The sequence below is a fragment of the Pan troglodytes genome, chromosome 5 (genome assembly GCF_028858775.2).
Source record: "Pan troglodytes isolate AG18354 chromosome 5, NHGRI_mPanTro3-v2.0_pri, whole genome shotgun sequence".
In the NCBI taxonomy this organism is placed as follows: Eukaryota; Metazoa; Chordata; class Mammalia; order Primates; family Hominidae; genus Pan; species Pan troglodytes.
In genome coordinates, this window is record NC_072403.2 from 23,798,371 (window position 1) to 23,822,840 (window position 24,470).

At 40.1% G+C, this 24,470-nt stretch overlaps 1 protein-coding gene and 1 long non-coding RNA gene across 18 annotated transcripts in view; one reads left to right on the forward strand and one right to left on the reverse strand.

The window, feature by feature from the left end:
- The window catches only part of KIF13A (kinesin family member 13A), a 228,262-nt gene that overhangs the window by 81,014 nt on the left and 122,778 nt on the right, over positions 1-24,470 (reverse strand). For 14 of the 17 annotated variants that reach the window (XM_001170727.5, XM_054685623.1, XM_054685622.1 and 11 more), the window contains 5 exons: positions 15,536-15,628; positions 14,943-15,123; positions 11,480-11,567; positions 9,853-9,987; positions 8,905-9,017 (listed from right to left, as the gene is read on the reverse strand). In XM_001170727.5, coding sequence (XP_001170727.1) covers positions 8,905-9,017; positions 9,853-9,987; positions 11,480-11,567; positions 14,943-15,123; positions 15,536-15,628 — 610 coding nt within the window. The other 3 variants (XM_063812128.1, XM_054685624.2, XM_063812127.1) reach the window with 1 other exon arrangement.
- Positions 9,963-12,989, forward strand: LOC107975077 (uncharacterized). The gene is made up of 2 exons (XR_001718290.2): positions 9,963-10,051; positions 12,556-12,989. It is a non-coding gene; the product is annotated as an uncharacterized LOC107975077 (long non-coding RNA).

Sequence of the window (24,470 nt, forward strand, 5' to 3'; positions counted from 1 at the left end):
TACTTTACTATGTGTGGCACATATTATTTTAATTCACACAAGCTCTAAAGAGTTCAGTGACTTAAAAGTCAATATTAGTAACTTTATGGTTGACAAGTGACCTTTCACATGAAAATATATTTTGGAGATGACATGGATTTATCCATCACCGAGAGAAGACTTTCCTCTACTTTGTGGCAACTACTTATAATTTCTACTTTGACAGTGTAAGGGGGAAACACAGAAAGTTTCTAGTACTCCTAAATGTAGAAACATAAAATCCAAATAGCGCTTTGAGAGAAAAAAGGAAAGATACAGTATCATCAATGTCCATCATATGTCTTGTCTGCAAGCTGACTGAAGGGTGCCAGAATATGGATTATTTTAAGCTAGAGGCCATTGAGAACCAGCAGACTCAGGAAAAGCTCTAAAAACATGGCATCAATTTTCCTTTTGTAAAGGACATTTCCATTTGTAGAGGTGTCTCCCTCTCTAGCACCAAGAAGGGGAGTACTGTTAACAACTCTTAAAGGTGGAGAAGTGACAAAAACCTGTGTCACAAACTTCTCTAGACAACTCTTGTTCACCATACTTTTCCTGGTCACCTTCCCATAACCTGCCTCCCCCATCCAGAAACCCAAAACCCCTTTTCCTTTTTTTTTTTTTTTTTTTTTTCAAAGACAGGGTCTCACTTTGTTGCCCAGGCACTGGCACAATCATGGCTCGCTGCAGCCTCAACGTCCCAGGCTCAAGCGATCCTCTCACCTCATTCTCCTGAGTAGCTGGAACTACAGGTGCATGCCACCACACTCAGCTAATGTTTTGTAGAGAAGGGGCCTCACTTTGTTGCCCAGGCTGGTCTTGAACTACTGGACTCAAGGGACCCTCCTGCCTTGGTCTCCCAAAGTGCTGGGATTACAGGTGTGAGCCACCATGCCCAGTCGTATGCCCAAGTTATATCTACCACTTTGGGTTATTAATCTCTGGGTGCTCCCATGTATAAGCAAGATGCATATGCTAATAAAATGCCAGTTGCTTTTCTCTTGTTAATCTGTCTTTGGCCAGTCTAATTTACAGGGCAAATAGACGAAAAATATTTTTTCTCCCCTACATCAGTATAGCATGTAAGCAGCAGCAGCAGAGGGGTGGAGCTGTATGGAAGTGTTATATAACTCCAATTCCCATGTATATTTTGCTCTGTAACTCATCCAGTTAGAGAAGTGTATCATTAGTAGAAGCTGCCCCTTTTATCTAATAGTACGCACACATTCAAAACAAGAACTCTATCTAAATCTATTACCATCCCCTTGGAACAGAATGAAAATAACTGCAGGGTGAGTGGGACTCAATGGCAAGTGAGAGACAATCAGGTCACCCAGGGATGAGGAGCGCATGCTATCCTTTTTGTCTATGTTCCACTCAGAAGCAATGATGCAGGGGCTTCTGGAATCCCAAAACCTGTTAGAAAGTTCAACGTCTGAAAGGCAAATCACAGGCTTATATGTCTGTGTGTTTGTGTGTCTATATACACACACACACATACATGTAAGTACATGTATGTATGTGTATATACACACACGTATTTGTGTGTGTGTGTGTGTGTGTATATATATATATATATACACTTATACATAGATTATTTTTTTTCTTTGAGATAGGGTCTTGCTCTGTCGCCCAGGCTGGAGAGCAGTGGTACAATCCTGGCTCACTGCAGCCTTGATCTCCCAGGATCAAGCGATCCTCTCACCTCAGCCCCCTCAAGTAGCTGAGACCACAGGTGTGCACCACTACACCTGGCTAATTTTTACATTTTTTTGTAGAGATGGGGTCTGGCTATGTTGCCCAGGCTGGTCTCGAACACCTGGGCTCAAGTGATCCTCCCACCTCAGCCTCCCAAAGTGTTGGGATTACAGGCATAAGCCACTGAGCCTGGCCAGGCTTACATATTTTTATGAATTATTTTATTCCCAGGGAACTTAAAAATATTAAAAAACCACTAAGTATTGATCCTGCTAATACTGTCTTCTCAAGCTGGAGGCCAGCGGGCAGCCTGTTGGCCTCACAGGAATCCAGAACAAGGGAACAGCTGTTTGCCAATTTTAGTGGCAAAATAAGTTATTCCAGGAATCTTTCTGATTCTACTAAAGCACAGCTCCTAAAGTTGGATATAGTAAGGAGGCTCCTCATCTTTAAATCTCTCACCATAAGTTCTTAGGCAGGGGTGGGAGGGCCTAACTGGAGAGGAAGTAAGTCTTAAGCTAGGAGATGACATTTATAAAAGGACAGTCATGTTTTAAGATAGAATTTTTTTTAAAAAAATCTATCTATCATAATGAAGAACTCAGGATAAAAAAAGTAAAAGAAAGTTGGGAGGGTCAAAAGCAAAATAAAAGCCACTCCAATAAATATAATCAGTGAGAAAAAACTGAGTTATAATCCAACTTTTTTTTTTTCTTTTCTGCACCTTCACCTAACCTGCACCGTTTCCCCTGAAACTCTGACCATTAGATTTCTTTCCTTAGGAGTGGATATGATGTACATGTTATCTGTATTGTATAGGAGGGATTTCAAATATTATTTTACTTATTAGTCCAATAATCAGTTCTAAGATCATACATATAATACTTATTAAACTTTATTGGAGTTATTTGTGTAGCTATTTCTCTGCCTTTCTATTTAGATTGTGATTACCTTGAAGGCAGACGGTGTAATTTGCCATACACATTCCTCCATGCAATTACTGTGCTTGGTTTACGACTGAAAGCACTCAGTAAATATCTGCAGCGTTAATCTGAATCTAGATCCAGTGAAGACCAAAACATGGACCTCTGTTTAAAAAGGACTAATTCAATGATGGTTTTGGGATACATCGAGTGCTACTTGCTAACAGAACACTGGTTTTCCTGGAAGCAATGTGCTGGGCTAAAAACTCTATTTTCCAAAGTCCTCTCTGCAGCTTCGGGTAGCCATTAAACACAGTTCTGGCCAAGGAGATGTAGGTAAACATTACTGGGTGGGGCTTCCAAGAAAACTGTTGTTCTTCTGATAAAAGAAGGTACAAATTCAGCTGACAGACGCCTGTGGTTTTTTGCCCTTCCTCCTTTTTCCCAGTTTGTACCACAGATATGGATACAATGTTTGGAATGGTAGAGCTATCCTGAGATCATGAAGATGACATGAACACACATTAAAGTTAGTAGAGCTGTGTGCATTTCTGAGGTGCTGTACCAGCCTCTGGACTTCCTGTTAAATGAGAAAAATTAACTCACGTCATTGTCAGTGTAGCTGGTTTCTGTTGCCTAGAGCAGAATGCAATCCCTGGCTTTGAAATAATTAGTTGAGGCTGGGCACAGTGGCTCACGCCTGTAATCCACCACTTTAGGAGGCCGAGGGGGCACATCACCTGAGGTCAGGAGTTTGAGACCAGCCTGGCCAACATGGTGAAACCCTGTCTCTACTAAAAATACAAAAATTAACTGAGCATGGTGGTGCACGCCTATAATCCCAGCTACTCGGGCGGCTGAGGCAGGAGAATCACTTGAACCCAGGAGATGGAGGTCACAGTGAGCCAAGATCGTGCCACTGTACTCCAGCCTGGGTGACAGAGTGAGACTCCATCTCAAAAAAAAAAAAAAAAAAAAAAAAAGAAAGAAAAGAAATAATTAGTTGAAAGATTGATGAAATAAGTGGATTTGAGTTTAGTGTTCTCCCCAGTAAGTCCTCACTCTTAACAGTAAAGCAGAAATGGAAAAGAATATGGGTGGCAAATTATGAGTAAAGGACAGTACCATCACATGACAGGAGAGCAAAGAAAATGGTAATAGCTGCAGTATCAGCCTCATTTCCTTTCAAATTGTTTTCCAGTGGTTAATGCCAATCATTAAACTCAATGTTCATCAACCGTTGTGGTAGAACAATAGAGTACATACTGACATTTCTGAAAATGTTAGTGTATACTTTAAAATGTTACTGTATACTTTATTGTTCTAGGGATCTTAATATATGTTGAACCTAGAATTCTGTCATCAATTAAGTTTAGGGAACGACAAGCCAAAGTTTTACAGGATTTATTACTGCAGGACGTCTCTGAGCTTTTAGCACTGTGAATCTCCAAAGAAAGGTTTTATAATTATTCTTTCTCAAAATAACTTGTCCAAGGATTTGTTTCTTCTCAAAGCCATTTGAGGAACTAATGTTAGACAAAAATGCTTTAGGAAACCTTGGGTAACCCTATCAAATTCTTCCAACGATGTGGCTACTGTGTCCCAAGGAGCAGAGTTTTGCTGTCCTTGATGGGTCTCTCACATTAAATGCAAAGATGTCTATCCAGGTTTTTAATTCACATGTATGGACTCCGTAATGTACAAGTCATAAATTAAGAAGGACACCCACCCTTGAGTAATGGACAGAAGTAAGCCATTTTATTTTTCTCCCTCAATACAAATTCATGTTTTGTTATTCAGGAAATACCTCTTTAGAGTGGGATTCTAAATGAACCAGAATCATGGAAAGTACTCAAGAAGAAAAAAAGGAAGACTGAGTGTATTAGTCCATTTTCATGCTGCTGATAAAGACACACCCAAGACTGGGTAATTTTTAAAGAAAAAGAGGTTTAATGGACTCACAGTTCCACGTGGCTGGGGAGGCCTCACAATCATGACAGAAGGCAAAAGGCACATCGGTGGCAGGCAAGAGAGAGAATGGGAACCAAGGAAAAGGGATTTCCCCTTATAAAACCATCGGATCTCGTGAGACTTATTCACGACCACGAGAACAGCATGAGGGAAACCGCTCCCATGATTCAATTAACTTCCATTGAGTCCCTCCCACAACACGTGGTAATTATGGAAGCTACAATTCAAGATGAGATTTTGGTGGGACACAGCCATACCATATCACCAAGTCACATGAAATACTAGAAATACCATGCTTACAAGTTACTTTATTATAACAAATTATACTGATACAATCCCAGAAGTAACATATATGAATTTCTCTAGAACAAGTGTTCAATAGAACCCACTTTTGGAGATGTTAGCTTATTGATAAGATGTTAGCTTACTAACCACAGGAATTGAAATAGGAATGAGACTGGGAATGATACCCATTAGATAAACATTGTTTGCATTTAGTGACTAGCCATTACTGAATAAAATGGAACCATTTTCAGTGTCTGGGGGTATTAGAGAGTGCTCTATGATCCAAATGTGTTCTCAGCAAAGCTGAAGCAGCCAGACTGCAATTACAAGGAAAAGGCTTCCTCATTCCACCTTCACTAGACAGGTGGAGCAGCAGATTGGCTTTTCAAATGTATTCCCCTGTGAAGATGGTCCACAGATGACCTATACCTCCTAAGCTCTGAACACTCCCTGGCAGTAGGCCACGCAGTGTCTTAATTCTTTAATGAAAAGAGTAACATGTGCTTAAAGGTCTTAAGAGCTTCAGGAGACATGAAGTTCCTAAATCCACAGCCCATTAAGCAGACACTGACGTTTGTGTGAAGTCCCTGACAGGCCTGCTTAAGAGGATTATTAATGCTCCATCCAAAGAAACGTAAGTGGGAGGACGAGAGAAAGCTTAAGAACATGTCAGAGATTTCTTTAGTTTTGGAACTCAACCTTTTTTTTTTTTTTCCTGAGACAGCCTCCTGAGTAGCTGGGATTACAGGCGCCCACTACCACGCCGGGCTGATTTTTGTATTTTTAGTAAAGACAGGGTTTCACCATGTTGGTCAGGTTGGCCTTGAACTCCTGACCTCAAGCGATCCACCTGCCTCAGCCTCCCAAAATGCTGGGACTACAGGGGTGAGCCACTGCACCCGGCCAAGGCATACTAAATGTTTGCTGGGATTTTACTTATGTTATTCAACGTCTCTAAGCATCAGTCCTTTCCTCATCTTTAAAAAGAGATAAAAAATACATGTTATGAGACTCCCAGAGTGTATGAAAATGCTCTGAAAAGTATAAAGAACTCTTAAAAAGGAAGATCATATCTCATAAACTAGTAAGGAATACATACATTCATTTGTGAAAGAGACAGTATGTAAATAAGACGAGTCCAGAAGCAGTGGCTCACACCTATAACCTTAGCACTTTGGGAGGCCAAGATGGGAAAATTGCTTGAGGCCAAGAGTTTAAGAGCAGCCTGGTCAACATAGCGAGACCCCATTTCTTTAAAAAAAAAAAAAGGGAAGGAAGAAAAGAGGTAAGATGTTGAGAGAATTCCATTCAATTCAACCAGTCATTATGAAAAAAGAGCCAGTTACTAAATGATCTAAATCATGTAATCACCAAGCCTTGGGGTAATCCAGTAAGGGACACTACATAAACTCACATCCAAAATTAAGGGGGCACTATTTACATTTACTCTGGGACAAAAGTATCATCTAGATGCTGCCTGGCAAACAGAATGCACAGCCATCCCCACAAGCGTAGCCACAGTGGCTGAGCCTGGGCTCGGAGACCAATTGACGGCAACCATTTCCAAAATCCACACTTAGAACTTGGTGACCTGGGAGACATCATTAAACTTGCTCTGTCTTGGTTTTCTCATCTGTAAAATGGGGATAACGGACCCATGCCTTGATGCTGATGTGACATTGCATATGGAGCATTCAGAATAGTGCCTGGCATTAGCAAGAGCTCAATAAAGTTAGTGGTCATTCCACATCTACGCCAGTCATACACACACACACACACTCTAAATTCCAACAAGTCTACAGACTTTCTAGTGTGATCCCACAAGCCCCACTGGCAGGCATGGCCCAGCACTTGCAAATGAATCTCCACGAGGCGTGGCAATCTTTTCTTTGAAACCTGCTCCTTCACACTCCCATTTCTGCCTCCCCATCCTGGTTTCTGAACTCATTTTGGCATGCAGGGCTGCAGTCCCAGTCTGGAATCTTGCAATGCCTTGTCAGGAAATACAGCAAAATCCTTTGTTATCAGAGCAGGAGACAGAATGACTGGATGATTAACTTCCTATAGTAGTGGTCTCTCCCTGTGAGTACAGCTGTGTCCATCTGATAGAGGGGCCACTATTTTACTTCTAATTTTTAAACTTTTGTATATGAAAATAATAATGTGTTAACATCATCTTAAATGCAAGCTGTGCAAACATGTTCCTGAATACATTTCCTCTTGTCACATTCTGTCCTAAACGAAACCCTAAGTTATTACAGCTCAACAGAAAAAGATTACAAGTACATACTAAACTACTTTCTGTTGAACTTGGAATCATGATAATGGTTATCCTGATTATAAAAAACAACAGCTATAACAGTTAATTTTTATTCACTGCATACTAAGTGCTAGGCATTTTTCTAAGCACATTATGGTCATTTTATCCCTAACAAATCGGTGAAGTAGGTACTATTATTATTATTATTTTTTGAGATGGAGTTTCACTCTTGTTGCCCAGGCTGGAGTACAGTGGCGCGATCTCGGCTCACTGCAACCTCTGTCTCCCGGGTTCAAGAGATTCTTCTGCCTCAGCCTCCTGAGTAGCTGGGATTACAGGCGCCTGCCACCATGCCTGGCTAATTTTTTGCATTTTTAGTACAGAACGGGTTTCATCATATTATCCAGGCTGGTCTCGAACTCCTGACCTCAGGTGATCCACCCACCTCGGCCTCCCAAAGTGCTAGGATTACAGGCGTGAGCCACCGTGCCTGGCTTGCTTTTATTTTTAGTTGACACACAATTGTGCATATTTATGGGGTAAAGTGTGATATTTTGATACATGTATACAATGTATAATGATCAATTTAGGGTAATTAGCATACCCATCACCTCAAACACTTTTCATTTTTTTGTGTTGGGAACACTGAAAATCCACTTTCCTAGCTATTTGAAAATATACAACATACTGTCAATTACAGTCACCCTACAGTGCTACGGAAAACTAGAACTTATTCCTCCAATTTAGCTGTAATTTTGTATCCATTAACCAACCTCTCGTTATTCCCCCTGGCCTCCCCTTTCCAGCCCCTAGTACCACTATTCTACTTTCTACTTCCATGAGATCAACTTTTTTAGCTTCCACATATGTCAGAATATGGTATTTGTGCCATTTTTGAGCAAGCTGCACCATGCAGTTTTATTTAATTAAAACTCGTACATCTTTTTTTTTTTTTTTGAGACAGAGTCTCGCTCTGTTGCCTAGGCTAGAGTACAGGGGAGCAATCTTGGCTCACTGCAAGCTTCACCTCCCAGATTCAAGTAATTCTCATCCCTCGGCCTCCTGAGTAGCTGGGATTACAGACGTGTGCCACCATGCCCAGCTAATTTTTGTGTTTTAGTAGAGAGGGGGTAGAGATGGGTAGAAATAGGGTAGAGACCAGGTAGAGAAGGGGTTTCGTCACGTTGCCCAGGCTAGTCTTGAACTCCTGGCCTCAAGTGATCCACTCACCTTGGCCTTCCAAAATGCTGGGATTATAGTTGTGAGCCACCGTACCCAAACAAAATCCTTATACATCCTTTTTTTTCCTTTGAGATAGTCTCACTCTGTTGCCCAGGCTGGAGTGTAGTGGTGCAATCTTGGCTCACTGCAACCTCCACCTCCCAAATTCAAGCGATTCTCCTGCATTAGTCTCCCAAGTAGCTGGGGTTACAGGTGTGCGTGACCGTGCCTTTTTAGTAGAGATGGGGTTTTGCCATGTTGGCCAGGCTGGTCTCAAACTCCTGACCTCAGGTGATCTGCCCGCCTTGGCTTCCCAAAGTGCTGGGATTACAGGCATGAACCACCATGCCTGGCCAAAAACCTTATACATCTTAATAGACACAGGTTGTTGTTTTCTTCAACCCAGTTTACTAAAGCTATACAGACTTTAAACAACCTGTACATCAGAACCATCTGACCCTCATAATGCAACAAATCCCCTCCAGAAGGAAATCACCCAGGCTGTTCTGGGACCAGCCACCTTACTTGTTAATGTTGCTGCCTTCTTTCAGTCGCTCTCCTGCAGCTCCTGTTTTAGATACTCTTTCGCTACCCGCCAGGTCTACCAAGCTGACCTTACTGACTTTCTCCCCGGAATTCTAGTTATAGGAAACAAGAGAGAGAGAAGAAAAACTTATCAATAAAAACCACATGGATATCTACATATATGTTAGCACTATAACTGAGCAATCCATCCCACTGTCACATGGCAAATTTCTTAAGTTTTTAAACGGTCAGAAGAGTTATTTGAACTAGCAATTAATTTCATAGTTAACATTTAAATAGGCGTAGAAATGTAGCATTTTGTTTTGCAGCTGGGTAGCAAGTACACCCAGCTTTCTGGAATACAGTCAGAAAGCTGGAGATTTAAAATGCCTATGAGGAGATATGAGGACATGAGGATTTCTGCACATTCAGGTCAAATCCTTCTTCCTTTGAAAAAAGGTTTAGGCTAAAGGTTGTGGTGTCCTCTTTAATATCCCTCAATGGCTATGAAGCTGACATGTTTCCATGGGAATTTCAGCATGAAAGGATATATATTAAAAGCTGTATGGTGATGTCATCACACTTGTTAGGGACTTTGCACAAGAAATACAATTATTTTTCTTTTTTTGTTTTTGTAGAGTCTGGGTGTTGCTATATTGTACAAGATGGTCATGAACTTCTGGCCTCAAGCAATCCTCCCGCCTCAGACTCCCAAAATGCTGGAATTACAGGCAGGAGCCACTGCACCAGGCCAAAATCCAATTTTTTAAAAAGTCAAATATAAAGAAAGACCTAACAAATTAAATGATAAGCAAAGTAGCTCACCTAGTAAGCAGAAGAGCCAACATACAATTCTCAGCCACTGAACCCAACCATGGAAGACTTTACCTATATGGACACTTTCAGTTCTTCCACCCCCACTCCAAAAGGTTCTGCCTAATCCCTTACCCCAGACTGCAGGTCATAAAGTGTCTGTGTGATTATGATGTTGAACACAGCATGGGAGCGGCTGCTTTCTTCATTCATGTTGGTAGCAGCTACCGTTCGAGACTTATTTCCCTCAGACATCAATGACTCAATATCCTAGGGGGAAAGCATAAGGAAAAGACCATAAGCAAAAACACAAGAATGTAGTCCTGCACACCAGGTATATGTATTAATTATGATTCTTCTGATGCCTTTGTCACCACCCTTCCATAGAAACCTCCCTGCCGCTCCTCCATTGAGCATGGTTTGAGCTTCCACCTCACTCAGGACTTTGTAATGTATGAAATGTTTCCCTAATTCTTTCCATTTCCCAATTGTCTTCTTTCTCAGCTGAGTCCCTATTTTCTCCTTTTTGGGTTCCTGGGGTAGCTAATATTTATTGAGCACTCCGATAATCAATAATAGCAGTGACTTAACTCTTACTCTCCTGTGCTTACCAACCCGCTGATGCCTGCCTGTCTGCCTCCCTCCTCCAATACTGTGGCTCCCTGATGGCAGGGTTTTTTCCTTATTCCACTTTGTACACTTGCTCCTAGAATGCCTAGAGCCTATGGGATCTTATGAAATATTTGCTAAATGAACTTTATTTTCTTGCTTTTACATACAAGGATGCTGAAGTTCATGGAGGTCAAGCAACTTTCCCCAAATCCAGTAAGAGGTAGAGCTGGGATGCAAATAGAGCACCCTGGCTCCTACTAGTAAGTGACAGGATAACATCAACACTTACCTGAACCACAATGAGCTAAGAACCAGGGACCTTAGTGAAGGAGCTGAGTTAGCACCTTTAGACCAAAAAGGTATCCATTCATTTCAGAATCGAAACGTTTTTAAAATGATCACTGTGCTCTATTTCCGATTAGAGCAATTCTATATATACCTTGATTTAAATGGCTGGAGAGAATCACTGCACAGATTAGTTTTAGCCATACTAAGTCTGGGGTGATAATGGGCCAGCCACATCCCACAAACAGCACAAAGTAAGTGCAGGGATTTGCTTGTTTCTCCGTGCATTCACTCATTCATTCACATCCTTTAGCAACAGAGATAGCAGTTTGTGTTATGAGATTTCCAAAGCAATCACTATAGAAATAGAAGCAGAATCTTGAGTCAGATCTTAACAAGGCATATAAGTCAAAGAGTAAATAAAGTAAAACAGGCCGGTCAATGGCAAGAGGAGTGATTCAGAAAAACAGGAGAGCCAGAAGTGACAGAAACCAAGGCAGGAGACCCTGCCAAAAAGAAAGGGCTGTACTAACTGCCAAATACTGTTTAGAATACCACATGTCTAGAAGGATGTCACTGGCATCATTGGGAGAACAGTTTTAACAGAGTAGTATTAGTGAAAATATGCAGCAACCTGAAAACACTGGGCCTCCCGGCCATACTGTAAAACCTTCACAACAAAGCAGCTTGAAGAGTGTGATTAAAAGCCCTTTTCCTCTCTGTTTGTGGTGTGCTGATACTGGGTTTCTGAGGCCCTGAGTAGTATCATTCTGCTATAAAGCATCCACATAAAATATACTTAGTATCACTTACATACTTTGATTTATAGTCAGCTTTTAATCACATTAAAAAAAAAATGACTTACCTCAAAACTAGTGACAGCTAGTTGAGATAAACCATCTACATATGGTCCCAAAACTTTATGTTCTCGAACTTTAAGAGACTGTCTACTCCTGCGGGAGGGAGGAAAAAGGAATAAATGAATCACACCAAAGCTGGAAGCTTTTCTTTCTCTTTAAGTGCACAGTAACTAAGATAACAATTTCAAAAGAATTTTTAAATGACTCCTCCCCCCAACAAATCTAAAAGCTACTTTATTTGGATTAGCAAAACAATGTTTAACATGAGAAATGTGTTTTATGCTCTGATTTCTATTTAAAGTATGTTACTATTTTAAACATTCTATCTCTAGTCACAAACCTTACTGGGTTAGGCTGTCAGTTATACTTTGGGGAGGATTGGGGGAAAAAGGGAACCAAAAAACATGCCAGATCAAATTAACCTTTAGGCTATTTCACAAATAAGCATATTCTCAGCAGATAATGTCTTAAAATGGTATTTATTTTTTGAGACAGGGTCTCACTCTGTCGCCCAGGCTAGAGTGCAGTAGCATGACCCCGGCTTACTATAGCCTCAACCTCCCGCCCAGGTGATTCTCCTACCTCAGTCACCCACGCAGCTGGGACTACAGGCCCATGCCACTATGCCTGGTTAATTTTTATATTTTTTGTAGCGATGTGGCTTCACTATTCTGCCCAAGCTGGTCCTGAATTTCTAGGCTCAAGCAATCCTCCAGCCTCAGCCTCCCAAAATGCTGGGATTGCAGATGTGAGCCACCACCGCCCAGTCAAAATTTTTGAATTACTAGTAGACAGTATTAAAACATTTAAACTCTACTTCAAGTCTGCATTGGTTTATGCTACTTCTATGCTTACACTATTTTATACAGAAAGTGAGATTATAGTACAGAGTTTGTTTATAATTACTGATGTTTGTACTATATTTAGAATTGGTTCTGCTAATGAAAATTTTAAAGCTCTTTTGAATTTTTAAATGATAAACCTGGTTTGGAACCCATTTCAACAGTTTATCAAAAGACAATGGAGATTAAAAGCAAAGCTATGTATATACTGACCATATTGTGCACGCCATCTTTTTCAGGGCATCACATATTAATCATCTTTCAAATTAAGAGTCATTGCTTAGCATCACCAATATATGGGAAGAAGGAGCTAAGAAGCATCACTGAATGCATCCCAAAGTCCTGGCATTGTTCCCTGAAGCACTTTTCAGTTATGCCGTTTCATTTCATAACATCCCTACAAAGTAGGCTTTACCACCTTTATTTTAAAGACGAAGAATTCAATGTGACAATGAGCTACTTAGATGCACACGATCCAGTATGCAGCTTACTCTGCTTGCCAGAGATTCTATAATGCTATTCAGCAGGAAGAAAAAGCAAACCTAGCATTATACCAAGTGCCTGTGATGGTGTCCAGTATCTGAAATTCTTGTACACTGCTGGTGGGGGTGGAAATTGGTACAACCACTTTGGATAACAGTTTGCACTATTGAATAAAATTGGAGATTCAGTATTTTGTGACTTACAATTCCACCCCTAGATGTGTTACCTAGAAACTCCTGCACCTATACAGCAGGAATCCTGTATAACAATGCTTTCAGAGCAGCACTCTATTGATAAAAGCAGGAACCACACAAAAGACAGAGAAAGTGATGAATTATTGATGTAACCATGCAATGAAATGCTAAGACAACAGTAAAAATGTATTAGCACTTCATATATAAGAATAAATGCATCACGGTGGGGGGAACAAATCACCAAAGAACACATATATTATGATGTCATACAAAGTTAAAAATTATGCAAAATTATTTGTAAATGCTAAAGAAGAGGAAGAGAATGCTAAACCCAAAATTCACAATAGTAGTTACCTTGGGGAGGGGTAGAAAATGGATCCAAGGGGAACGTATAGTGAGCTTCACAATTATTGGTCATGTTCCATTTATTTATTTATTTAATTTTAGCTAGAGTACTTTTGACTAAGTCATGTTCCATTTATTAAGCCAATGTAGGTAGGCAGTTGTTTTTATTACTCTTTATGCCTTACAGGTGTTATAAATGTTCTTTTGTATGCATTAAATAGTTAACAGCTTCTTAAGAGTAAATATAAACATTTTCTTTGATTGGGTCACTTCCTTGTCACTCATAATTTTGGTCAAAATGCACCAAAGTGTAACAGTGGTTATTATTATTGAGATGCAGTCTCACTCTACTGCCCAGGCTGGAATGTGGTGGCATGATCTTGGCTCACTGCAACCTCTGTCTCCTGGGTTCAAGCAATTCTCCTGCCTCAGCCACCTGAGTAGCTGGGATTACAGGTGCCCAGCACCACGCCCAGCTAATTTTTCTATTTTAGTAGAGACAGTGTTTCACCATGTTGACCAGGCTGGTCTCGAACTCCTGACCTCAAGTGATCCACCCACCTTGGCCTCCCAAAATGTTGGGATTACAGGCATGAGCCACTACGCCTGGCCTTAGTGATTATTTTTGAATGGTGAGATTATAGGTCATTTTTATTTCTTCTTACACCTTACCTATTTTTCAAATTTTCCATAAATAGATACTATTTTTAAATCAGTATAATTTTTTTTTTTTTTTTTTTTTGAGCTGGAGTCTCCCTCTGTTCCCCAGGCTGGAGTGCAGTGGCGTGATCTCAACTCACTGCAACCTCTGCCTCCTGGGTTCAAGTGATTCTCCTGCAGCCTCCCAAGAAGCTGGGATTACAGATGCCCATCGCCACACCCGGGTAATTTTTGTATTTTTAGTAGAGATGGGGTTTTGTCATGTTGGTCAGGCTGGTCTCGAACTCCTGACCTCAGATGATCTGCTCACCTTGGCCTCCCAAAGTGCTGGGATTACAGGTATGAGTCACTGTACCCGGCCCCAAATTTTTTAATTGAGAAAAAGTAAATGGCCCCCCTTCCTCTATGAATCAGATAAATATATTTTTAAATCACCTAGTTAAAAAAAATATAGATCCCTGGGTTTCACCCTGGGTCTACTGAATACAGTCTCTATGGGTGGGCATCAGGCAAGTGGATGCTTAAAACGTTCCCCACATGATTCCAGTGCACAGCCAGGGAAGGGCATTGCTTGCCTTGGCTGGGATGTTTCAATCCTTCAACCCTTTTACCCTTAACACATTAGTGCCACTTTCCAGTGTAAATGGAAGAACTAATGTGTTATTCCTAACTCAATTTTTATGAATAGTTCATGGTGGCAAAAAAAATACCAATAGTAAAAACATCTTTTCAAAGGGCATACATAGGCAACTTTATACATTAGTGTAGGATAAACACTGGGTATACCAACAGGCTTTGAGAAGCTGATGATTTCTCTGTAAATGAATGAAAACCAGTGTAGTCACCAAGAGCTTAAATACGTATATTCACTTCCAATTTTAACTTTAGAATAATTTAAAATTATCTCCCCCTATTAACACACTTAATCTTGACCACTAACTTACCCTTTAGGGTCTAAAAGATCCCGAACTTTCTCATTATAAATTTCCATATAGGACACTTCAACTTTAAAGGTCTGTGACTCATTTTGCTCCAAAGAGATCCTTTTAAATAAAGCACAGCAGAGCCTTGGAATAAGGCCCAGCTGCTCAGCATGGCCCATCATGGAAAAGGATTTTCCCGAACCTGGAGAACAGCAAGCAAAAAGAAGAACAGGTAGAGGAGGAAGCAAAATGCAATGCTTCAACCATACAAGGTTTCCCCATATACTGGCCATGGTAACATAGCAGAAGAGTGGCCAACTTAGCCTCAAACCCTGTTGCTCAGGCTGGAGTGCAGTGGTGTGATCATGGCTCACTACAGTCTCAAACTCCTGGGCTCAAGCCATCCTCCCACCTCAGTCTCCCAAGAAGCTGGGACTACAGGTGTGCCACCATGCTGGGCTAATGTTTTTAGTTTTTATAAAGACGGGTCTTACTATGTTGCCCAGGCTGGTCTCAAACTCCTGGGCTCAGGAGATCCTCCCACCCCAGCCTCACCAAGTGCTGGGATTATAGGCATGATCCCCCACAACTGGACTATAAAAGCAACTTCTTACCTGTCTGTCCATATGCAAAAATACACGCATTATACCCCTGAAAGGCTTTTTCAAGAATTCCTTCCCCAAGGCACTTGAAAACCACTTCTTGACCTAAAAAACAAAACAAATATTAAAAACTAATAAAAAGAATAATTTTTCTTGACATATTTGTGTTAATAACAATATTATGTCAATTCAAAAAAATGTTAAAAGTGTAGTACCGAGTGCCCACTAAGTACAGGGCTGTGTATTAAGAGCTTGATATATGCAATTTCATCCACACTTCTAAACTACAGCTCAGTACCTGGATACACTGTTTCCCTCTAAGACACTTCTCTAGATATTAAAGTTTTCTTTCCATTGTGAGTGGGCCATATGGAAGCAGCATTCAAATTTGGTTGTTTTTTCTTATGACTAAGTATCTACAATGTCATTAAACATGAATTGCCTTATCTCCCCAGCTAGATTCTGAACTGCCACTGAACAAGACCATGTTATACACACCTTGGTATCTCCCCAGCTAGATTCTGAACTGCCACTGAACAAGACCATGTTATACACACCTTGGTATCTCCCTCAGCACCTAGCTTGGTGTTTTGTACATGCCAAGTGCTAAAAACCATTAGTTGCTGAGGATGGATTGACAACTTCAGCTGCTGTTTGTAGATTCACAGGCACCCGTCACCTGTGTCCCCACAGCGGGAGTGGGGGACAAGTTCTCTTTTGTGAATCTCTGTATCACACTGCAGCTCTTGGGGGCATTGTGTCATGTACTATACTATGGCAGAGCGGGGCTGAAGAGTAAAGGAGTGACAATCTGTTTTAAACACATAAAAGGACAGCATTTGCTACCCTTTGAATTTGGTGATTTTCTAATATTCATTCTGTATCACTAAGACAATTAGACTTATGTTCTCCTTCCTGTCTTCTTATAGTCCTTAGAACATTCACTATTACAGCATTTGCAGAAACTACTAGTTTAAGTACCTGTTTCCTCCACTGGCATGAGAGCTCCCTGATGCCCAAAACTATAACCTGCTTATCTTCATAATCCTAGAGCCTAGTACAAAATGCTTAATAAATGTTGAAAGAATGAGTCAATTTAACATTTTTATCTTACATGATAGTTCCTTTTACATTTGAAAATAATGTAACACAATATAAGCTTTTGGTTTTATGTTTTTCTTTTATGGAAATTTAGATCTGATTTTAGGAGTCTCTTATTATACTATGATATATGATGACTGCAGGATGAGACTCTTAAAAGTGTTTCAACACAAAACGAGATAGTATTTGTGATATGGTTTAGTTCTGTGTCCCCACCCAAATCTCATCTTGAATTGTAATCCCCACGTGTCAAGGGAGGGACCTGTTGGGAGACGATTGGATCATGGGGGCAGTTTCCCCTATGCTGTTCTCATGATAGTGAGTTCTTACAAGATCTGATGGTTTAAAAGTGTGTGGCTTCCTTTGAGTTCTTTTCTCTCTCTCTCGCTGCCATGTAAGACGTGCCTTCCTTCCCCTTCACCTTCCACCATGATTCTAAGTTTCCCGAGGCCTCCCCAGTCATGCGGAACTGTGAGTCAATTAAACCTCCTTTCTTTACAAATTACCCTGCCTCATGTAGTTCTTTACAGCAGTGTAAAAACAGACCAATACAATTTGCAACTATTAGGCTGGCAAAAAATAAAATTCTGACAACATCAAATATTGCTGCATTGAGGAAATAGGTATTTTCATAAGCTGCATATGGTGGGAGAATAAACGCATACAGACATTCTGAAGGAAAACTTGACAGCATCTATAAAAGGGAATATGCCTACACTGCCTGACCCACTGTGAAGCATCTACTCTAGAAACACATTCCCAAAAAGGACCCTGTGAAGGATGTTCATGGCAGTGTTATTCATAATACTGTAAATGGGAATCAAGTTAAATGCCCGTAAGTATGAAAGTAAGTAAAGTGTGACTGTTTTATATGATGGAATATACTACATAACATTTTTTAAAAACAATAAACCCCCAACACCCACATCTATGTGTAAATAATGCTCAAATTAAAAAACATTAAGTGAAAAAAAAGCCATGTTCGGAACTGTGCATATAATGTAAAACCTTATGTCAAATAGTTATGTGTGTGTGTGTGTGTGCATGCACGCATGTGTGTGTGTGTGTGTGAGAGAGAGATCTACGAATGCTAAAGTGTAAAAAATGGATTGGAAAAAATATACCAAATTTATATAACTTTATTTCTCTATTGCTAACTTCTACCATCTAGCATAGATGTTTGGTAACTTCCACCAAACAAGTTGGTGGAATATGTGGATTTTTTTAAATGGGTGTAATCAGAAGAAACTTTTCTAAACACCCAGGTCTGTTGTGAAGAGTACCTTAAGATCTGTATGCAAATACGTGTATATTCAGAGAAGAATAAGGTATAATCAAAATTATTATCTGCTTCACAAATTGCTTTTATGTTATAGTCAAGTATGATAGTCTTGTGCTCACGAAGAAAATACCTGACCACTCTGGTGCATGATCTTTCATACACATTAATATTTATTTCTCATATGTTTTCTCAAAGGACCTTCCTTATTCCATGTATGTTCCCAAGCCCCTTGCTAAAAGGTAGGCCTTAAATCTGGAGCCAAGGCCTATATCAGAGAAGACCCAGAATTAAATCCAGCCTGTGCCCAGGCTTATTAGGATTGCTTGTGGTCCTCAGCCAGACCTAAGTGCCATTTGAAGGCATTCTAAAAGCAATACATTCTTGGCACAAGCAGCTGATTGGAGCAATCCTGTTTGATCTTCCACACTGGCTAACCAGCCCCCAGGAAGGGAGTGGGGTGAGGGTGGGGACAAGAGACTTCAAGAGTTGGCTAAGTCAAGCATCCTGACCATAATTCATGATTTCAATTCATATTTAGTAACTTGAAAAAAAGCCCAACAGCTTGAGTTGATGAAAGGACTCAATTGCAGAGAAGCACTGTGGTCAAAGAGATTTTATTATGGCTTCTGAGAGCCTAAAGTTAATACCTAGTATATCTATTCCTATATCAGGTAGTAAAATGTGGTACTTCTGGTTTCTGCTCCTGATGCTGAATACGCTGGAATTAGGAGGAATTATTTTCCTAGGTTCTTTCAAGAGTAAATCACAATGTGTCTTTTTCCTTGGTAGGAATGGCCTTTTAAACTAAAGATTGTTAGTTGGAAAAACAAGGATGACTGCTATATAGTTGTATGAAGTAGGTTTATGATGTAAATGAAACAAACCACCAGGATGTGTATACTAAAATTGCAAGAAAAATAAATGAAATGATCAAAGAACTCCCCAGCATATAAAAATACAAGAGTAGGCGAAGCACGGTGGCTCACACCTGTAATCTCAGCACTCTGGGAGGCCGAGGTGGGAGGGTGGCTTGAGGAGAGGAGTTCAAGACCAGCCTGGCCAACAAAGTGAGACTCTGTTTCTACAAAAAATGTAAAAAAAAAAAAAAAAAAAACAAGAGTAAATTTTAGTTTAGTGTATGACCAAATTGTTGTAAATACTAAACAGGACATGATTTAACCTATTAAACTTGTATTCTTTTATTATTTATGCTACTAAGGAAAAGCAAAGATAATTTTTATCAACTGTCCTGCTGGCAATGTAATATATACATATATATATATATAAATAAATATATATATATAAATAAATAAATATATATATAATTTTTTTTTTTTTTGAGACGAGTCTTGCCCTGTCACCCAGGGTGGAGTGCAATGGTGCGATCTCGGCTCACTGCAACCTCCACCTCTCGTGTTCAAGTGATTCTCCTGCCTCCGCCTCCTGAGTAGCTGGGATTACAGGTATGCAACACCAAGCCCGGCTAATTTTTTCTATCTTTAGTAGAGACGAGGTTTCACCATATTGGCCAGGCTGGTCTCGAACTCCTGACCTCGTGATCCACCCGCCTTGGCCTCCCAAAGTGCTGGGATTACATGTTCTATATTATTGAATCCTCACAATACCCAGGTAGAGTAGGTATGAATTATGACTGATAAGCTGACTGGGGCTTGAAATGGTTAAGTCATTTGCCCAAGATCTCATTATCAGTAAATGGCAGGGTTTGGGTCAGCTTATAGTGACTCCCTACTGTCAAGGCTGATTCCATTCATCATCAGTAATTCATGCTGCATGACACTGGGAATCAGTTGCTCTCACCTCTGGTCTCCAGGATAATTTTTACAGACTGTCAGAACTCATCACACTGCACAATTTTTTTTTCTTTCCTTCTGAGATGGAGTCTTGTTCTGTCGCCCAGGCTGGAGTGCAGTGGTACAATCTCAGCTCACTGCAACCTCTGCCATCTGGGTTCAAGCGATTCTCCTGCCTCAGCCTCCTAAGTAGCTGGGATTATAGGGGCCCACCACCAAGCCCAGCTACTTTTTGTATTTTTAGTAGAGACGGGGTTTCACCATGTTGGCCAGGCTGGTCTCGAACTCCTGACCCTGGGTGATCTGCCTGCCTTGGCCTCCCAAAGTGCTGGGATTACGTGTGAGCCACTGTGCCTGGCTGGCACAATTTTTTTTTCATGTTCACCTTTACTGCCAGATTGTAAAAACAGTAATTGCTGCATCTTAGTAGAATGCCTGGCACGCAATAGGCATCTGTATTCACTGAATTATTCCTGTGTTGATACTGCTGTTTTCAGAAAAATGTATTTTTAATTGGGAGCCTCTTCCCTCATCAGTGACAATAAGTTATCAGAAGACTGTTGTACTCCAGCCTGGGTGACAGAGTGAGACTCCGTCTCAAAAAAAAAAAAAAATTATTCTTTGAACTTACAAATAAATGTTTAATTGTATTAGTTTACACTTTGGTCAAAGTATGACTGTTTTTGAAATTCTAATGAATCCCATAAGACTACAGTAGGCCTTTGTTAAATAAGCCAATGGGGTATGAATAAATGCGTCAACACACTATGTAGGTACTAATTAGGTAATTTTGATAAAAATTACAAATCACATTTTTACTAATACCCACCATATCCTCCTGGACATTACAACAAAATATATGTGACAAAAAAATAAAAACTAGTCTCTCTGATTTCCACTAAATATATACATGTGACTTCAAATATAGTCAACTTCTTTTAGTTACAGTTATTTTTGGCAGATAAAATAGAATTCAAATTTATCATATTTAGTAAAGTTTTATTCATAATTGGAAAAGAAAAAATCTGAGAAAAACAACATAAAAAATTGAAAATGATTATACTACGTTTCTGAAAAAATTTTTCATTCTCCATGTATTTTTACAAATTTACACAAGATTGGAGTCTAGAGAGACTGGAATACATTTTATTACTATGGCTTTGTGTCTCAAAGACAATGCATTCTGTTTTAAGACAAGAAATAATGAACATTTTCCCATCTCTACAAATATACATCAACATTAGCATTTTTAACAGGAGCTCAGCTTTCCATTGTATGAATAATGGATGCAATCAGTTCCCTACTATGGATATTTAGATTATTTCCTTTTATTTTTCTGCAATATTTATTCTTACATGTTTACCTCTGTGCAGTTTCCTATTGACTTTACTAGGCAAAACTTCAAAAAAATCAAATCTCCAAGTTCTCTAAAAATGCATTGGTATCTACTTACAACACTCTCAACAACAATCCCTGTGATCATTCTTCTTAGTTCTGACTGAGTCAGTAGGAAAGAAAAGCCTCTTGTTTGGATAATTTTTCTTCTATTTATTGTTCATTTGTATTAACACTTTAGTAAGTTGACTATTTAAGTCCTTGCGCTAGCCATTGCTTTTCTTCTCATTAATTTTAAAATCCTCTTTACATATTGAGGATATTAACCACTGGTCTATCTTATATGTTATAAATATTTTTTCCCAGTCTGTCATCTGCCTATCGGTTTTACCTTATTCTTGGTCATACGAAAGCTCCTGGTCTTTCATATTCAAATCTTTTCTCTTTTCCTTCATGATTTCTGCCTATGATATGTGCTATGCCTCACAAATCCTTTTTCACCCCCAAATTATATAGAACTCACCCATATTTTCTTCTAGTTTTATTTTTGTTATTATTTGTTTTAGTTATTTTGGAGATAGGATCTCGCTTTGTGTCCAGGCTGGAGTGTGGTGGCGGGATCACAGCTTATGGCAGCTTCAAATGACTGGGCTCAGGTAATCCTCCTGCATCAGCCTCCCAAACAACTGGGATTATAGATGTGCACCACCACTGTTTTTACAATTTGACTTTCAATCCTGAGTTTTACTTCTTACCACCTATGTGACACTGGGAAGGTTCCCAGTTTATCAGTAAAATAAGACTAATAGTTGCTACCTAAGTGGGCTACTGGGATGGTTTAATAAACCAATATAGGTAAAGTACTTACCATAGTACGTGGCCAGTATAAATCTAGAATATATTTTAGTTATTATCTATTATTATCATCTCTTAAGTCTTTAATCAACTATAATTCATTTTACTGCAAAGAAAAATTATCTAGTTATTTTTCCTTCAGATGGCTCCTTCATTTTTGCAACAATTTTGTGGCATAATCCAATTTCAAAGATAAAAGAAAAAAGGTCAGGTGTGGTGGCTCATGCCTGCAATCCCAACAGTTTGGGAGGCTGAGGTGGGAGGATCTCTTGAGGGCAGGAGCTCAAGACCAGCCCAGGCAAAATAGTGAGACCCCTATCTCTACAAAAAATAAAAAATTAGCCAGGCATGTGCCGGGCATGGTGGTTCATACCTGTAATCCCAGCACTTTGGGAGGCCAAGGTGGGTGAATCACGAGGTCAGGAGATTGAGACCAACCTGGCTAACATGGTGAAACCCCATCTCTACTAAAAATATAAAAAATTAGCTGGGCATGGTGGCGGGTGCCTGTAGTCCCAGCTACTCGGGAGGCTGAGGCAGGAGAATGGTGTGAACCCGGGAGGTGGAGGTTGCAGTGAGCCAAAATCGCACCACTGCACTCCAGCTCAGGCGACAGAGCGAGACTGCGTCTCAAAAAAAAAACAAAAAAAACAAAAAAAACAAAATTAGCCAGGCATGGTGGTGGAGGATTGTTTGAGCCTAGGAGGTTGAGGCTAGAGTGAGCCATGATCGTGCCACTGCACTCCAGCCTGAACGACAGAGGAAGACCCTATCTCTTAAAACAAAACATTAAAAAGAAAAGATACTTGTTCTTAGAAAGATTTCTGAAAGGAACCAATTATCGCTATTTTTCTAGCTCCCACAGAGGTCCCATTTAAAAAATATTACTGACCAAATATGATGGTGGTGACTCTCACATTTAAGGGGGAGTGGGGGACAGAAAGGGTGGGGTGTGTGTTTGTGTGTGCATGGACATGATGAGATGAAGGAACAGTATCATTACTGGGGCCAGGGTATGCTAATCCATATTGTCTATTATAAGAAAAATACTTTCTTTTTTTTTTTTTTAACACTGAGAAGGGTACAGGGAAAAAAAAAACCCAATATAAAAAACTATATCAGCAAAACTGTGAGTGGGACAGGTTCTAGAGTTCCCCTTATTCTGCCCTTCTGGTGCCTTTTCAGCTGTGTGAACTCGTGGCCGGAGTTATACTTAACCCATTCTTTGGTTTGGTGACCTTCAGGGCACCACTGGTATAGGAAAAAGAACGATAAAAAAGGCCAAATTGTCAACCAAAGCCTAAAAGGCACTATGACTGTTGATACAGTCTCTGTCCTCTCTTGCAATCAGCTGTCAGTGAAACACAGATGATGGCTACACTTCATTCTGCAATAGAAAATATGAAATATCAAGAACCCTCATATCGTCTCTTGAAGAGACCCTAGTTTATCCAAAAGACCGAAGGATTTTTGTTTTTTTTGTTTTGTTTTGTTTTGTTTTTGCTTTGTTCACTTCTATTTTTTAAACACAACAGTCCCTTTTCTCAGCATAGGAAAAGACGACTTGCCAACTGCTTTTTGAACCTCAGTTCATGAAAAAAGGAGCTGTTTACGCTGAGTGGTGGGAATCAGGGAATTCAAACAGTGCATGGGTGGATCCCATAAAAGACGCAATATCTCCACCCTAAACGTTTTCCGACTAGTTTACACTCAAATAGAATGAGGTGCTATTTGTCTAGGGGAAAGCATACCAGCCCATAAACGAAGGTTCGTAAGTCCCGTGGGAAGCAGGAGGATCTATGAGTATTTGTTTCTATCCCAGACAATCCGAGCAGAGCCATAACATTGTCAAATCCAAGAGGCCTGTGACTTTTCAGCAGAACCGATGCCAAAAAGGCGGTGGCCACTCTGCAGATGTTAGCTCCATATGCCTGGTGCAGCAAATTCACAGGGCAAGCCTGACCTCACTTGTTAATAACCATGACCACAATGCCAATTTCCTCTGGGGTTTATGATTAGACCTTCTATAATCATGTGAACAAGTCTTAAAACACAGGCATGCCCAAAGTAACCCGTAACACAATGTCAGAACAACAGAGAGAGCTCCTGTATGGAATTTCTACAAGCAAAGTCACAGACCTGAGTCACCCAACCCTGAGTCACATACGATATGAATCTTTTTCTTTTTTGAAAGAGATAGGGTCTTGCTCTTCCACCAGGCTAGAGTGCAGTGGTGTGATTATAGCTCACTACAGCCTCTAACTCCTTGAGATTCAAGGAATCCTCCTGTTTCGGCCTCCTGAGTAGCTAGGACTACAGGTGTGTGCCACCACTTATGGCTAATTTTTTATTTTTATTTTTTAGTAGAGATAAGATCTTGCTATGTTGTCTGAGCTGATCTTGAGCTCCTAGCCTCAAGTGAGCCTCCCACCTTGGCCTCACAAAGTGCTGGAATTATAGTCATTGTACCCAGCCTGACAGAGATCTTTGAAAAGCTAACACCCTTGGGTGTCCACACTTATGCATAATCTGTCCCTACTTAGAACAGCAGCAATAGGCTCAA